This window comes from Siniperca chuatsi, linkage group LG21 (assembly GCF_020085105.1).
Source record: "Siniperca chuatsi isolate FFG_IHB_CAS linkage group LG21, ASM2008510v1, whole genome shotgun sequence".
Taxonomy (NCBI): domain Eukaryota; kingdom Metazoa; phylum Chordata; class Actinopteri; order Centrarchiformes; family Sinipercidae; genus Siniperca; species Siniperca chuatsi.
The window spans coordinates 13,406,394-13,422,212 of record NC_058062.1 but is presented as its reverse complement, the minus strand read 5'-3'; the positions used below and the strand labels follow the sequence as shown (position 1 = coordinate 13,422,212).

Below are 15,819 nucleotides of genomic sequence, written 5' to 3'. Positions count from 1 at the left end.
ACTCCTGAGGGAAATATCTGGCTCTTTAGCTTTTAAATGCTCCACTATGTTCACCAGCTAGTTGCTAACTGTGTCTGTCTGCTGTTTGGTGCTGAGCAGGTAGTGTACAGTGGGCTTATCAGTGCTGCCTGTTGCGGCCGAAAACAATGCTATGAGAGTGGTGACAGTGAACCAAAACAGTAGCGTTGCGGGCAGCTAAACAATGACTAGAGAGCTCTGTAAAGCCGAGGAGAGCTGCAGATTCAGGTGATAATTCTCTGTAGGTTCATCACTACGAGCGACCCCTTTCAATATCAATTATAGCCGCTTTAAAGTTATGTGATTGTCAAGTGTGTGTAGATGTGTCATTGTGTACGTGCGCATATAGTGTCAAAAAACCCTTCTAGCAGTCATGCAGGTTTTTACTCCCAACAAGACTAAAGTGGTTTGACCGACCTGCTGACCAACTAGCTGACCCTGCTATCTTTAAAGCCTTTTCACTAGCAGGGATGAAAAAGTCAGTTCATTGTTGGTGAAACTGAACAGAAAAAAAGTCAAAGATAAAAGTGTTGAAGTGAAAAAAAGAATAGGAGAGAATGAAGTGGCGTGGGAGGTAGCAATTGCTAATTGAAACCATCTTGCAGAAAGCACAGAATGCCATTTTGCCACAGCTGCTGTCTCTCGTTTTTTCCCTCCCTCATTCACCTCCAAATGGTACGAGCCATGCACTCGACAGGCGGACTAATCGCTCTACACAGTCTTGGATGCAGGCGTTTGGATTAACCAGGCCAATTAGCCAAGCACAGAGAAGCCTAGTGATGAGAAGAGTCACGCTCCCTTTCTCAGCCAAGTGCCATTAATCAGCAGTAAAGGGGCTGAAGCAACACTACAGTTTACTGACTGCTTTACTACTTACAATAGCCAGGTTTTCTGACTCAAGCCTCTTGACCTCAATACAGCATGACGGTGTTTCTCTGGGGCTCTGCAGTTTTTGTGCTACAAAAATACACTTCTGGGCGGCTTAAGAGAGGGACAGAGGATGAGAGGTTGTGCCAGTGTGTATGTGTGTTTGTGTGTGTGTGTGTGTGTTCTCAGGTCTCTGCATCTTTGAGGATGCTGGGTCTGCATGTGTTAAGTGTCCATCTGTGAGTTTTCTCCTAGCATTTGTACATTTGCATCTGGACAAGGGCGTGTGTTTGTATCTGGATGTGTGTATATGTACAGTATGTGCATGTATAAATGCGTGCGTATCTGTGTGTGTGTGTGTGTCTGCTGTTGTCTACTTGGCTAAACTAGACCCAGCTGACCCTGGATTAGCTCATCAGCTCAGCAAAATGAGAGGAAAAAATCTTTCCTTCCTTTGCTTTCCCGTCACCCTCTTTCTCCATATTCCTTTTTTATCCTTAGTGTGTTATCATTGAACCACTGTCCTATCTGATTTTTAACTATACTAAACCAATCTAATCTAACACCTAATACAAAATCTGGGTGTATATCAACTAATTTACTGTCAAATGAATTTGTTATTGTTGATTTACAACCCGGTGCTTCATGGTCGCAAACGGCTATGATGATTCATCTTAATTTGGGCATTGTGTTTGTTCATCTGACTTCAGTTGGATGTGTAAGTCTCCCATCACGGAGGTAGAAATATGATTCATACTACTACATAAATTCACTATGATTTATGCAGCTCAAAGCACTGCTGGAACAAAATTGTCAGGTGTAGCTGTTATTAAAGCTTTAAGTCTTTTGCCATTTTGCTGCTTGCAAAACGTATTTGATTTAGGCGTCATGTTTGTACACCTGACACATTCACCAGATCTGATACGCTAGTCTCTGATCACAGATCTTTGATATTTTTAGCGAAAACAGTTACCAGTTGTAATATTCATGTTGAAGCTCAGAATGAAATGAATATCAAGCAAGGCTTTGATCTGACCTAAACAATTAGTTTAGTTCCAGCTGAAGGGAGTTCTTTATGAGTATGTTTCTGTGCACAGAACAATTATAATAAGAGTGAATGTGAAGCGACTCTAGTCTAAATTTTGCTCTTTCATGACGGTTGTTGAACAAAGCCTTCTGAAATGTTGCTGGTGATTGTGTGTGACAGTGTTAGGTTCTTGGTTTAGGTTAGCCATGTTAACAGAAACTTTAAAGGCCTATAACAAATATTTTCTCAGTCAGCTTCTTACTATGAGCATTGGGATCCTAAATGAAGACACACTTTCTCCCAAAGTTTGAACAGTTTTGGTTATTTTACATATTTTACATTTCTGTCTGTGCTGTTTTGTCTTATGGTCTTAGCACTGGTTTGAAGTAGGGGTGGGTCTCAGTTGTCTTGTACTTCAATGTACCAATTAGGATTTAGCAACATTTGAATCAAAATATGATGACAGTTGTGGGATTGATCGCTTATATCCCCAGGCCACTGTCAGTGAAATCTGATCAAACAAGTGTCCAGAAGAAGCAGATTAGCTGAGTTTTTAAGTGTTTAACATTATGTAAGACTATGTAACTTTTAACAGTGGCCACTACTACAATATTCTTGTGATTCAGTTACTTTAAAGACATCATCATTAGGAAACCAAGTGGAATGGGACCCCAAATAATATATAAAAAAAAGCATGTCTCCTGATGAGGTACTACTTGTTTTGTGTTAGCTTCTTGTTAAAAGTGATAAAACCATTGAAATGTTTATCTGTGACATCAAACAGTACCAGTAACACAAGTAGAGAAGTCACCTGACGCAGTAATGTCAATTACACAGCAGTATCTATCTAAAGTTAGCTAATCTTAGCTTTCATCATAAGCTACTGGTCATATCAGACCAAGCAAGGCCCCTGAGTGTACTGAATTGAAAAGGAGTTTTGTTTTATTGCTAATAAATTCAACTTTTCATTTGTAAGAGAAACATTATGTTATTTCTTCTTTCCAAAGTTACATAGTGTCACGTTAATGTTACGGTAAAACACTTTTGAACCAAGTTTTAAGGACCTTATTGTGTAAGATTAGTTGATATCACAGGTTCATGACAACAAAAAACATTTACGATTGTTGCAGAGAAAAGCTGCAGCAGTGTAAATTATGTTCATCAGGGCTCAAGATTGAAGATGCAAGATTTAAGAAGAGGTCAAAATCATCTGCTTGTTGCTTTGATGTAGTACGAGAGCTAGTACGAGAAGCATTATGAGGAAAGACAAAGGTCAGGAGCAAAGCTGGCATATTTGAGAAGCAACCCTACCAACCAGCAATATGTCTACCTGTAGCTTCAGAAAACCTGCGGCCGGTAGTGGAGAATAGTGCCCAGTTGTTTATATCTTATATAATCCATGGGTTTGTATCAAATTAAATGTGTTTACTCACTGAATAGTGTTGAGAGTATATATTGGGCTATATAGCATTATAATTGTGTTTTATTTAAAGCACATTTTTATATTAAAGGGTTTTTTTTTCTACCACAGAAGTGAGTTTTGATCAAGGTCACTGTTTTTGGTCTCTCTTTCCCTCTGTATTTTAGAGAGAACATGAAAGACGAGAAACAGAGAAAAGATGAAAAACAAAACCTGTGAGAGAATTTATGGGTAAAAAAAAAAAGTGTGTTATTTATGTTTCAAAATGTCCTGAGACAAATTTAGCCTTGACTTCACTGGTTCCAAACAAATTAGTCTAGGACATGCAGTGCCCGAGGAGTGGAAGATGCTCTGATGTTGATGTGTGGTATCAGCCTGTCCCCAGGCACCAGACTTGGACTTGGCTGTGACCTTTGCCTTTTGCCTGGCCGCCTGCTCTCTGTGTGTAGGCTGCGCACATAGAAGGCGAATGATTGTGTTTGAGCATGTATGCATATTCAGGTGCTTCTTTTTTTTTTTTTTTTTTTTTACATGTGGTTGTGTTTGCATGTGTACATGCTAACACCTCCCATTGATAGCCAGTCTATTGTACAGCCTAATTTGATCCTGTCTGTGTGCAGCAGTGTCAGCCTGAGTGCGTCTGTATGGACCACATCTAGCCAGCCTCATTACATTACTACCACTGTAACACCTGATACACAGGCACAGAGGGCACTGAGCCAGTAACTGAGAAGATGAGGAGACAAGAGAACCAGACGTAGTGAGTGTACACTGTATGTGTACTTGCTGGTGTGTGTGTCTTGTCGGACAGCGATAAATTTAAAGTAGTGAATGAATGTGTGTATGTTTGTATGTCTGCATTTTAAAACGAGCATCTGTGTGCATTTATGTGTGCATATGTCTGTGTGTGCACTCAAAAGCATAAATATGTATTCACATACATGTATGTGTATGCTTAAACCTGTGTATTTGTGTGGGTCTGCGTCTGTTCAGTCATATTTAATTCATGAGTCAGTATCACTATTTCCCCTGTGTGACTTAGAGATCTGCAGAGGTCTGGCAGCCAAACACTCCCACCTGTAGTTTGGAATAATTGATCCAGTCCCCCTGTGGCCATTCCTTAATACAAACACTATTAGTGCTACAAAGAGTGTGTTCATTTGTGTGAGTACGTGCTGCATTTGTACGACTGTGTGTGTGTGTGTGTGTGTGTGTGTGTCTGCATGCACTGTACCTGATAATTCATGTGTATGTCTAACTGGCATGTATATATTCCCATTTTTCTGCATACTTTATGTATTCCAGGGGTGCAAGGCAGCTAATGACATGAAGCTGAAAGGTTGGAAAATAATGACTTATTATATAAACAACACTAACAGTCTACAGCCCTGCTAGCAGCTCTGTGAGGCTGTACTTATACACAATGGCGCTTTGAGCTCAATGCTAACATCAGTTACATCATGCTAACATGCTCACAATAATATGCTTTTGTTTAGCAGGTATAATGTTATTATGCGTGTTGGCATGGTAACATTTGCTAATTAGCACTAAAGACAAAATACAGCTGAGGCTGATGGGAATGTCGTTAATTTTGCAGGTATTTGGTCACAAACTAAAGTATTGGACAAAATTAAATTTTACGTGACAACTTTGACCTGCTCATGGCGCTAGAGGAAAAGTCAGAGGGTCACCAAAGTCTTTAAATCAAAGAATTTATCCTGTGGGCACCATGAATATCTCTACCAAATTCCATGGTAATCCACCCAATAGTTGTTGAGATATTTCACTCTGGAGAAGCATGGAGAAACAAGTGTTCACAATTTCGATGTGTATTACAGGTTTTACAGGCCTTGTGTGTGGCTGTTTAGTGTCTTTATGATGGGAAAGTGAGAAAAGCAAATCATAACATGCAAAAAAAGCGCAAAAAATAAACAAGAGCATGCACCCTAGGGAAGTTGTCTCTACTGTCTGTGTCTGCTGTAACAAGCTATCCAGACATGCATAATCAAACACAGATCTCCATGGACAGGGAGCCAAGGTGATAACTACCATCGCCTGTCAACCTGCAGCACTGTGTAGGAGGCAACTGAGGAGGTGGGGTTTCGACAACATAAGCGCCGTGATGCAACCTGACAAGGCCAAATTCCCCTTGCTCTCCATTGAAAGTCCTCCCACCTTCTCCCAACCAATCAGATGTCACGAGGTTCCCATTTTCTCCTCTGTGACTGTACATAAACAAACAGCAGTTCAGGGGGTTTGTGAGGATTGTTTTGTTTTGCTTTGTTAAAAACTGAGCAATATCCCCACCGTGCTGAATCTCCCCGTGACTTGTTTTCTACTCTGTCTCTCTCTCTTCTATGTTCTCTTCAATTCCCTGCTCCCATGCAGAAAATTGCATAATTCTTTATATATGCACATATACAAACAATCAAATACACAACACACATGCATATTCATACGGCCGGGTATTGTGATGATGAAGATAATTGCTAGACACAAACAGAATTCTACGGAAGTTTTACTGATTTTGTGTGCCCTTCAGGAGAAATGGATGATGAAGATTATGTTCCTGTTTTCTGTTCTCATCATCATATCTTATCCTGCCTGTTCATTTCTGCTCTATTCCGCCCCCCATGCCCCTCTTCTTCTCTTTTCTTTTTTCTCGTAATTTAGTCCATCAGTGGTCTTTGTGAACAGCTTTATTGTTGCTTTGAAGGTCACACATTCACTGTTAGCTCTGTGTTTGTGCCCCTACTGTATGTCTTTGTCTTCTATGTGCCTATAGCATTAATAATTGAATGTATGTGCTGAAATTGAGTTTCCATGCCTTTGTTGTAGCCGCAGCTCTGTTCGTTTCGTCCTTTTGCAGGTAAACACTGCTTGCCGCTATACAGCACACGTACTTCATCTCCCAAGGGTGGCGGTAAAAGGACAGAGACTCATATTGTGATATACTGAGGCAATTTAATCTGTGTTGCCACAGTTCGTACCTGTGAAACAATCTGCCATTACTTGGACAAGGTTTCTCCTGCATAGAGAAATTTGAAGGGAATTTAGAGATTTCATGTACTGAAGGAGAAACTTTCCACACAGCATAAAGCAGATATATATATTATTATAGATAAATGCAGACTGATTTACATTCCTGCTTTAACCACATTAAACAGTAATTTTTGATGCCAATTTAAACGCATCTACTGGTTGAAGAGTGATAAATTAAATGGTTTATTTACATTATAAGCATTATTCCATCATTGCTGCGCATTTGCTTTAAGTATTTAGTTTGCTTTTGTGGACAAAATCATCAGATTGGCAGCAGATTGACGTGGAAAACAGATGTGGTTCTGAGACGTCTATTCTCAGCACAAGCGACTAAGCGAGACATTTTCCACCAAAATTCTCCAAAACTCGCCTTTGACTGCCTCATTTGAATGAATCTCCCACCTGTTTGCGCCTCTCCTCCCACCTGTGCATCGTGCACTCTGCGCTGGGCACCAAAATACCACACAGATGGGCAAAGTGAATTTAAAGGTCAGGAAAATACCAAACTGTCGTAGCGCTGCTTGCACTGGTTGTTACGCCGTCACGAAAACAGGGCCCAGAGTCTCATATGACTTGGCAATGGATTTTAATAAGAAGAGATCAATTGGAAGTGTATAACAACATTTATTGAGTTTAACAACAGAGAAGGACTTTGTCGATTAGACCCCATCGTTGCTGGTGGTGGTGGAATAAAGCCAACAGATGGAAGATCAAACTTCTCAGCTGAATCTCCCGGATCATTCTGAGGGACACGGTGGTGATGGGGAGGTGGTGGGTTGCGCGATCGTAGGTCTGAAAGACGCAGTGATATTTAAAGAACAGCATCTGAGGACTGATTAGCTTGAGGAACGCGGGCAGAAAAATAATTGGCCAGATATGGTGATGTTAGGATTGTGAATGAAAGGGATTTTGACAGCGTGGGAAAGCGGAAGTGACAGAGTAGACTGGAAAAATAGAAGGAAAATAACAGGAATAGAAAGAAAAGTGAGAGGGAAATATTGTCCATATTGAACTTTCGCAAAAGTTCTATAACTTTCGCTATTGTGGTGTATGTCATATATATTGATCTATACTGTAATATGATACATTGTTTATATACAAAATAAACAGATGGGAATGTTTTTGGCTCATCCAGTGAAATAAATACCTGAAAAAGAAAGGTACTTCATTATATTGATGCAAAAATCTTGTAAATCCAGTATTACCATAAAACAAGATTTCTACTGTCTCACCGTATGTATCATCATATTGCCCAACCATCGTATCTTATAATGTTATGGAAATAATGGAAACATTGAGATCATTTTGAGTTCTTTAGGAGAAGTAAGGTATGTGCGGCTGTGTCCTTTGAAAATATTGGACACACATGTAAATGAAGCATTGTACTTAATGAAATGCAGGAAAAATACCAGGAACATATTAAGTGGAATATCATCCTGCACAAAATATAACATAAGGCCACTGCTGTGGCCTCTCTCTGCTGGCTGTCTTAACTGTCATTGAGTCCCTCCGACTGTGGTCACTGGCCATCGATCTCCACCAGTCTCAAGAGAGAGCTGGTGGTTATGGGTCATGTGACCTGGGGCTCTGGGAATCTCAGATCTGTCACTCACTGCAAAGAGTTCAGGTCGCACTACTGAAGTCATGGACTTCTGGAAAAGATATAAAACATGTGTGAAGTAGTGTTTATGCTTCTATGGTGATACTGACCTAGATTATGTGGAACAATACATTTTTATTCACACAAGTACCATATCTGCTTATAGCATGGGCATAATAGAGCTACTGAGTGGATTTATTTTCTGTATAAAATCCAGATTAAATCGTGTATGTCCCAGTGTGAGAGCAGAAGGCTAATCAAAGCCATTAGGATGGTAAACAAAATACGGATATAGTTTCTCTTTGAACTCTATCAAAATTTGATGAGAACTTGACACAGGCAGGAGTACTGCTCTCTGCTGTGTGTAGGATACAGTACTTCTATTGGCCCATTGTATGCTTCTCTCTATGGTTATCTTTCAGCTTGTTCCACCTCTCTTATTCAGCACTTACACAGGCTCGTGACAGGGATAGCTTTTCACTCATCATTCACTTTTCTCTCACATGCATGTTTCCCTGAGATATGTCTTTGTGTTTGCACATGGATGCGTGTATCAGTGTTTATTTATTGTGTCCACTGGCCAGGTGTAGAGAGGTGCAGAGGAAATGTCTTACCTCACTTCTCCACCACAGTGGGGTTCAGGACACACTGTTCCAGCCCTGGCCAGAATGGAACCTAAAAATAACCAAGAGAGGAAAATACACCTCCCTCACCCTCTCCACCCCTCTCCTCTCCTCTCCTCCTCTGTCATTTTTCTTGCCTGAAATGACAAACAATCTGCAGAAAGACTACAGAGCCATAACAAGGGGAGAAACAGAGCACTTTTACACGATCAGCAGCCTGCTTGGGAGGAAGCTTGTCTGTCTGTGTTTATATAAACTGTATGGCAAGAGGTGCAATGAATAATTTGTGCATAATGTTGACAAAGCTAGATGACAAAGCTGTCACCTAAGACTTAGACTAAGCACTAAGTAGCAGTTAAAAACATTTCTGACTCCCTTTAAAACATCTCTACAGTCATAGGAACCCTAATCCATCCACCCCTGTGGATTTGTTCCCTCCCTCTCCACCTATTCCTCCGTCCTCTCACACGCTTCCCTCTTTTCCTCCTGTGGAGCTCAGATCAAAGCCTCAGTTCTCTTTGTGTTTGGATCCACTCTGGGGGGCCCGGATCAATTGAATGTGTCTGGAAGGTATTGAGTTGGTCCGGCGCTGCAGGTGTCCTGCCTTCTCCCTTATCTCCACTGCAGGCTTTTCATCTGGGCAACAGCACAGCATAATTCTATTAACAGTGCTTCGGTAGATTACCAATTTCACAAGATTAGCCGGAGCTAAACCCTCACTTTAAAGGATCAGTAGTGGAGAGACAGGGATGTGGATGGAGAGGTGTAGAAATGCCACCATAGTGTATAGTAGTGTGAAAACATGCCCAACTATAGAGACACACACTTAAATTATGAATACAAACGTAGGGTATAATGCACCTTCCACACACTCACAAGAAAGCGTTTGTGTTGTGTAAGATGCTTTGTAATGCCGACGCCCCTTATGCAATTAGGCTGGAGAAACAAAGCCCACAGTAATTAATCATAATATCCCTGATGATACAGTATGTCACCGTGTCACCTCTGCTCCTGCTGCTTCACACAGCTCTCCCTGAGAGGACTAAACCATCTGGAGACAACTACACTTATTACTACGGAGTTTCCCTGTCAGATCCCTGTGCCTAGGTCATACGAAAGATTTATCATAGTGGCATTGAACTCACCAAGTAAAACACTCTCAGTTAAGTACTTCTTTCTTTTTCTCTCATCGTAGAGGAGTGTGAAGAAACGTATGTTTTTGTCGATTCCGCCCAGGGCGAGCAGTTGTAAATGTAAGGTGTGTGAGGTGTCTTCACTGCTCTCCTCCTGATTGGTCGGGTGCATGTAACATCCCATGAGCTCCCAGAGTGCCTTTGTGTTTCAGCCACTGCAGCATACTGGCTCCTGCTTTCTTAAGACAGCTTTTGGATTAATGTGTGTATCAGTGTGTGTGTGTGTGTGTGTACGTGCATGCACATGAAAGTCAACACCAGGGATTATAGTCATTTATCCCCTCCACTATGCACAGTTTAACAGTCCTTCTTCACCTCTGAACTGAGCTCAGTGTCAAATCAGTCTGCTCAGCTCCATACTGCAGCACTAGCAGACACTCTGGTGTCTGCTGGTGCTGCTGGTCTGAGATCAGTACAAAACAGAGGCGGGCGATGAACAAGTGGGTGTGTGGCTCAGGGTGTGAGGAGTGCTGATGGATGGAGGGAGAGGAAGAACCACGGGCGTAATGACATGCGTGGTTCTTCCTCTCCGTCATATCCTCTCTACACATATTGTAAGCAGGCTGTGGGTAGGAAAAGAGAAACCTGATGGTTGCACTCAGAATTAATCCTGCTGAGTTAAACTATGTGCTGCAGAAGATGAAAATACACACAGCAGATTTCACGTGTTTTGTACTCCTCCTTTGCATGTAAGCAAATGTTTTCTTAATTTCGTTGACAGCAGAGTGGGCAGGATGTGGGCTGAGAGGATTGAAAGTTTGACTGCGGGGCGAGTCGGAGGTGGATATGAAGTGGGAATGAATGCTCTGAGGTCAATACCAAAACAATTGCTAATATACTCAGCAGTGATAGATTGAAAATCAGATTTTTCTAAAACTCTTTCAGGAAATAAAGAGTGATTTCAACACTAGTTTCGTTCCCTCTGTCTGTTTTTGTCCTCACCTTTTTGAATTAATTAAAAGATAATTAAAAAGGCTGCTTTTGGGAGTGCACAGATACATTTTTATATTACCTTGCGTCTGTTCAGAGTCCTAAGAGGCCCTGAAATGTCATGTAATGGTGCTGGCCGGGGTTGGTGTTCGATAGCATGAAATGCTTATGAAATCCAAATCCTTTCGTATCCCATATTGAATTTACCTAAGTTTGACAAGTCTAAACTGTTCATTTTATTTCCCAATTACTTGTGTATGATCCAACAAGAATTAGAGTCTACATGCATACTAGCAGCTCTGTGAGACTGTACTTATAGGCACAGTGGTGCTTTGAGCTAAATGCTAATGTCAGCATGCTAACATACTGATGTTTAGCAGGTATAATGTTTACCATGTTCACAGTCTTAGTTTAGCGTGTTTCTATGCAAACATTTGCTATTTAGCACTAAACTCAAAGTACAGCTGACGCTGATAGGGATGTCATTATAGTCATAAACCAAAATATTGGACAAATTAAAAGTTTTGAATTGATTATGGTGTTAGATAAAAATTCAAGCGATCACCAAAATGATTACAATTCATCCTGAGGGGACATGAATAACTACGAAATGATTAGTGAGACATTTTACATATAAAACACAAATGTGAACCTCATGGTGGTGCTGGAGGGGATCACCAAAGTCAGGAGAATTCATCCTCTTGGGAACCTCAATGTCTGTACAAAGTTTCATGGAAATCTATGCTATAATTGTTGAGATATTTCAGTCTGGACCAAAGTTGTTTAACAACTGACCGAACATTGCCATTCCATAGAGCCAGGCCACTGATATGGCTGAAAGTTCTCCATTGACTGGGTCCTAGAAATTCACGCAAATTCCTGCAACTACACCTGTGCATAGCCTGCTTCTGTACATTATGAAAATGACAAATCGCACAGATGACAACTTCACAGTACGGATAAATCACTTTGGGCGACTATTTTACTGAGCTTTTTATCCCCCTCCTCTCCCTCTCTGCCTCGTTTCCTCTTTATTACTGAAAGAGATGAATATCGTACTGTACGCTGCCATTGGCTCAGCACCACACCAGTGGCAAAGGGATATCCATCTCTGACACACATGTACACAGAGACATGTCGTAGTGAGTATTAGGGTTGGATTAGGAATCTGATGATGGAAACATTCATTATGCTGAAAACATGATGATACCAATACTCATATTAATGATGATGATGAAGAAGATATCTATCTATCTGAAATGTATCTAATTAACTGAGTATCATGATACAGTACAGCCTTTTGCACGGACAGCTGAAACCCCTGCTGTTTCTTGGACTTCTCAGGAAACTGATTTCTGTTGTTTTACCAATGGCCGTCAGATTGTCTGGCAAGTGTGACTTAGCTGGAAGAGTTAGAGACAAAAAAACCCACACAAAAATGGTGGTGGGAGAGCACAAAAGTGCACATGAACAAGCCGGCAGCTTGACAATGAGCGAACTAGACAGATTGTGCGAGAACGAAAAAAAAGAAAGAATGAGGAATTTCAAATAATGGCTGGGAAAAATACAGTTGGGTACGCAGAGTGAGATCCAGAGAGGGAGTCAGCTTGTGATCTCTCTGTCACAGATGTCCACGCTTTTCCCTCCTGATCTGTGGCAGCGTCCAAATGTAAATGCCACTGTCGCTGACGTGAGAGCAGCGTCAGATGTCATGTCAGCCATGTCAAGCTGAGTGACTTTGGTAGAGGCGGATCCTAGTTCAGTGGGAGACGATGATGCAATCTGCATCAACCCAACAGACTGTAAAGAGCTGACGGCTGCAGAACACGCAAGATCGCGTAGTGACATTTTTTGTGTGGGCATGAGTGTGGGAGCGCACATGCATGCGAGTCTGTTTGTCTGCATTTCTTTGTGTGTCCATACAAGAGAGGCTTGTCAAAATCACTTGGAGGTTGATTGATGATAATTTCCATGCACATTCTCTTGTTTACTGCCTTTCTCCTCCTGTATCTCCCTCTATCTTGCAACCATTTGCCAGATAACTTGAATAAAACAGAATAAGGATATCATACTCTGTGTGTCTTATGTATGTATGTCTTTTTCCCTTAAGAGGCAGATTTGATGGTTGAATGCACTTTATGTGCCTTTAAGAACAAGGTCACGATGTTGTGTCATAAATTGTTACTGTAAAATTGTCTTCTTTCTTTCTCTCTCTCTTCTGTCAGTGTGCTGTTTTGTGGTTCACAAACGGTGCCATGAGTTTGTCACCTTTTCCTGTCCCGGAGCCGACAAGGGTCCTGACACAGACGTAAGTTGTTAATACTTATGCATGACTTTTCTCTCTTTTTTCACTTTCTTCCATTCAGCCTTTTCTTTAAACACCCGGATACCTGAGTGCATCTATCGGCACACAAAGACGCACAATAACAATAATTTTGTAGTATTTGATATATTACAAGACACATCTGTAAATGTAGAAGAAGAAATATCCTTAAAAGGGATATAGTAGGAATTGATATTATTCTATAGCATTTATCCCACGGTTTTAAAGTAGTTTCAGTTTCACAGAATTTTTGACAACTGATAAGAAATAAAGTTTTTACACACATTAACGTGAACACCATTCACATGTCAAACAGAAAAGCCCAAAGGCTAAAAGCAGAGAAGCAGAGTTTAAATGTCTAGTGAAAGATTGTTACACCTTTGAGTCAAAGGAAGACAAGTCTTCTCAACCTGTGCAAATTAAGTTCAGCAGGAAACTAAAACTCTTATGCCCTTACTATGTGTGTAGGTGCACAGCTATGCAGCAAGCTGAACACATCGCCTTTGAAGATTTTAGTGGAAGCAACTGTGAAATTGTGAACACTTTAATCGCCAACAAATACAGTGATAGTGAATACAAATCAGAAAACTATTAGATCCAATAAACCAGAGGTGTTGTAAAAATGAATTAGTACAGTAACAAGGAAACTGGATTTAAGTATAGATTAGCTGTCATCTATACTGATACTGATAAAACAAAATGGTGTATGTAACAATGGGTCGTGTCTAGATGGTAACCCGAGGTTTGCGTAAGTCTCGCACATGCGCACTTGATTCAGCACAGTAGCGCTTGACTCTTGGCATGGCAGAACTGCTTCAAAATATTCTTTAATGATGGCGGAGGGGACTTATTAACTTAAAGTACTCGACATTGGCCTGGGAAGGATGTAGACAACCATGTGTTTCTTCTGACGTAAACGTTGTGACCAGAGTTTTGTTTTTACCTGCTTTTTACTTACAATGTGTGCGGAGGACATACTCCATCACTGGCTTCCCACTCCCACTCCCACTGCCAGTACTATTTGTTGGAATGAACGCTCTGTGGTGATGAGCAAGTGGTTTGCCTTTGCTCCATCAGCATGGACGCATTTTAATTAAACATTTCATATTTTAGTTCCAGTAGTTTTACGATGTAAAAGGATTTTCTTTCCTTTTTTTTCCTTTTATTTTTTCAGTCTTTTTCATACATCTCTTTGAACCATCTTTGAATTTCCAGTTGTGGGATTTCAAAAGCTTATTTCTGACAAATTCAGATCAGATAAAGTTGCTCAAATTCAATGAGCTCAATTGGGATCTAAAAATTCTAGTCAAGTACAAAAATATGGTTGCTCAAATTGGCTGGGAAAAATTCAGTCACTAAAATTCAACATGTGAAATTCGAACCTGAACATTTGGGATACCAAGGACAAACAATCTACCTTGAATGAACCCTAACATGGCTGTTACATCTTTATGACCATTATTTGGCCATCACCTGTGTGCTTTATTTCAATGAAATCTTACTGTATAGACCACATAGTTTTTTTTAAGTTTGATTGTCCCATCAGTCTTATTAAATTTGAAGCTGGCACATACATTACACTTAAAAGATGTTGGTGCCTCTCTTGTTTGCTTCTCTCATTCTTCACAGACTTAATGCAAGAAAATAAATCCATTCAGTCTGGCCATTTAACAACACTCAAAAGACCAGTGTATCAATAATATATTATGGGAGGGAGTATTGCCATATATCATCATATTGATTTTTTTGTGTCAGCCTGTAAAAGTCAACCATCTATCTGCAATATATCTTGTGTGGAGCACTTTTCTGTCGCTGCATCAGCAACTGTTTGCTTCTACACATCAGGCGTGATAACATTGTCCCTCATTAGACTCCTCTTTTATCCTTATTAAAGCCCCTCTAATGCTGTCGGGGCAGAGAGGTGGTGTTTTATCAGTGTTGGAGTCTGACCTCTGTGGTTTCTATGGTTGATGTGCACTATCTCTGTTTGGAGTGCATGTGTAACAACAGTTGAACCTCAGTCTCCGCTTCCCTCCGGCCAGGAACGGGTTCTGTCCTTGGTTAGATAAGAGATGGAGGTCAAGCACAGCCGCAGCATTGCACTGACGTCTGTGTACTTCCATGCAACAAGCTTTGTCAAGCCAATAACACATGTGAACATACAGTTTGTGCACATATGCAGAGGATAGACCCTGTACTGTCCCATCTGTCCTACTTTCTTCATCTCTGCTTTACGACTGCAAACACAAAAAGCCAATTAGACCCTGGTGTTCTCACGCTTTAGCTTCACCACACTGAAAGACTTGCTAATGAATGTTCCCTTTCTAAGCCAATTAAGACGCACACACACACACACGCCCACAACCAATATCCTCTCATGTTTACACGAGCAAGAGCATCAAAATCTCTGTCTTTAATGACTCCACTGTCTTACACATTTGATTAACTGTAAAGACGATACTCTGTTTGTTCAGCGCCTCCGCACTGTGATTTTCAAGCTCTCCTCATTAAATAACATCAGAAGTCGTTTTAAAGTGTTTTAAAAAGATAAGAAGTCAGTGCACTTTAGTGAAGCTGTTGCATCCCAGGCAATCAAGAGGGCACTTTTGTTTTACGCCTTGTGTTTTATCAACTTTTATCAAAGCAGTTGCTCTGTATTGGCTTCTCTTCATCTTGCTTTCTTTTTAAAGACTCATTAGTCTTGTCTCTCGCCTTCCAAGACCCACTGTTCATTTCCTGTATCACTCCTGGGCTACCTTTTTGTTATTCAACCATG

The 15,819-nt window shown here is 40.8% G+C and overlaps 1 protein-coding gene across 5 annotated transcripts in view; it reads left to right on the top strand.

Annotated features, from left to right (window-relative positions):
• The window catches only part of prkcab (protein kinase C, alpha, b), a 110,669-nt gene that overhangs the window by 16,825 nt on the left and 78,025 nt on the right, over positions 1 to 15,819 (top strand). For all 5 annotated transcript variants that reach the window (XM_044180913.1, XM_044180912.1, XM_044180914.1 and 2 more), the window contains one exon: positions 12,946 to 13,028. In XM_044180913.1, coding sequence (XP_044036848.1) covers positions 12,946 to 13,028 — 83 coding nt within the window. The remainder of the gene's footprint in view (positions 1 to 12,945; positions 13,029 to 15,819) is intronic.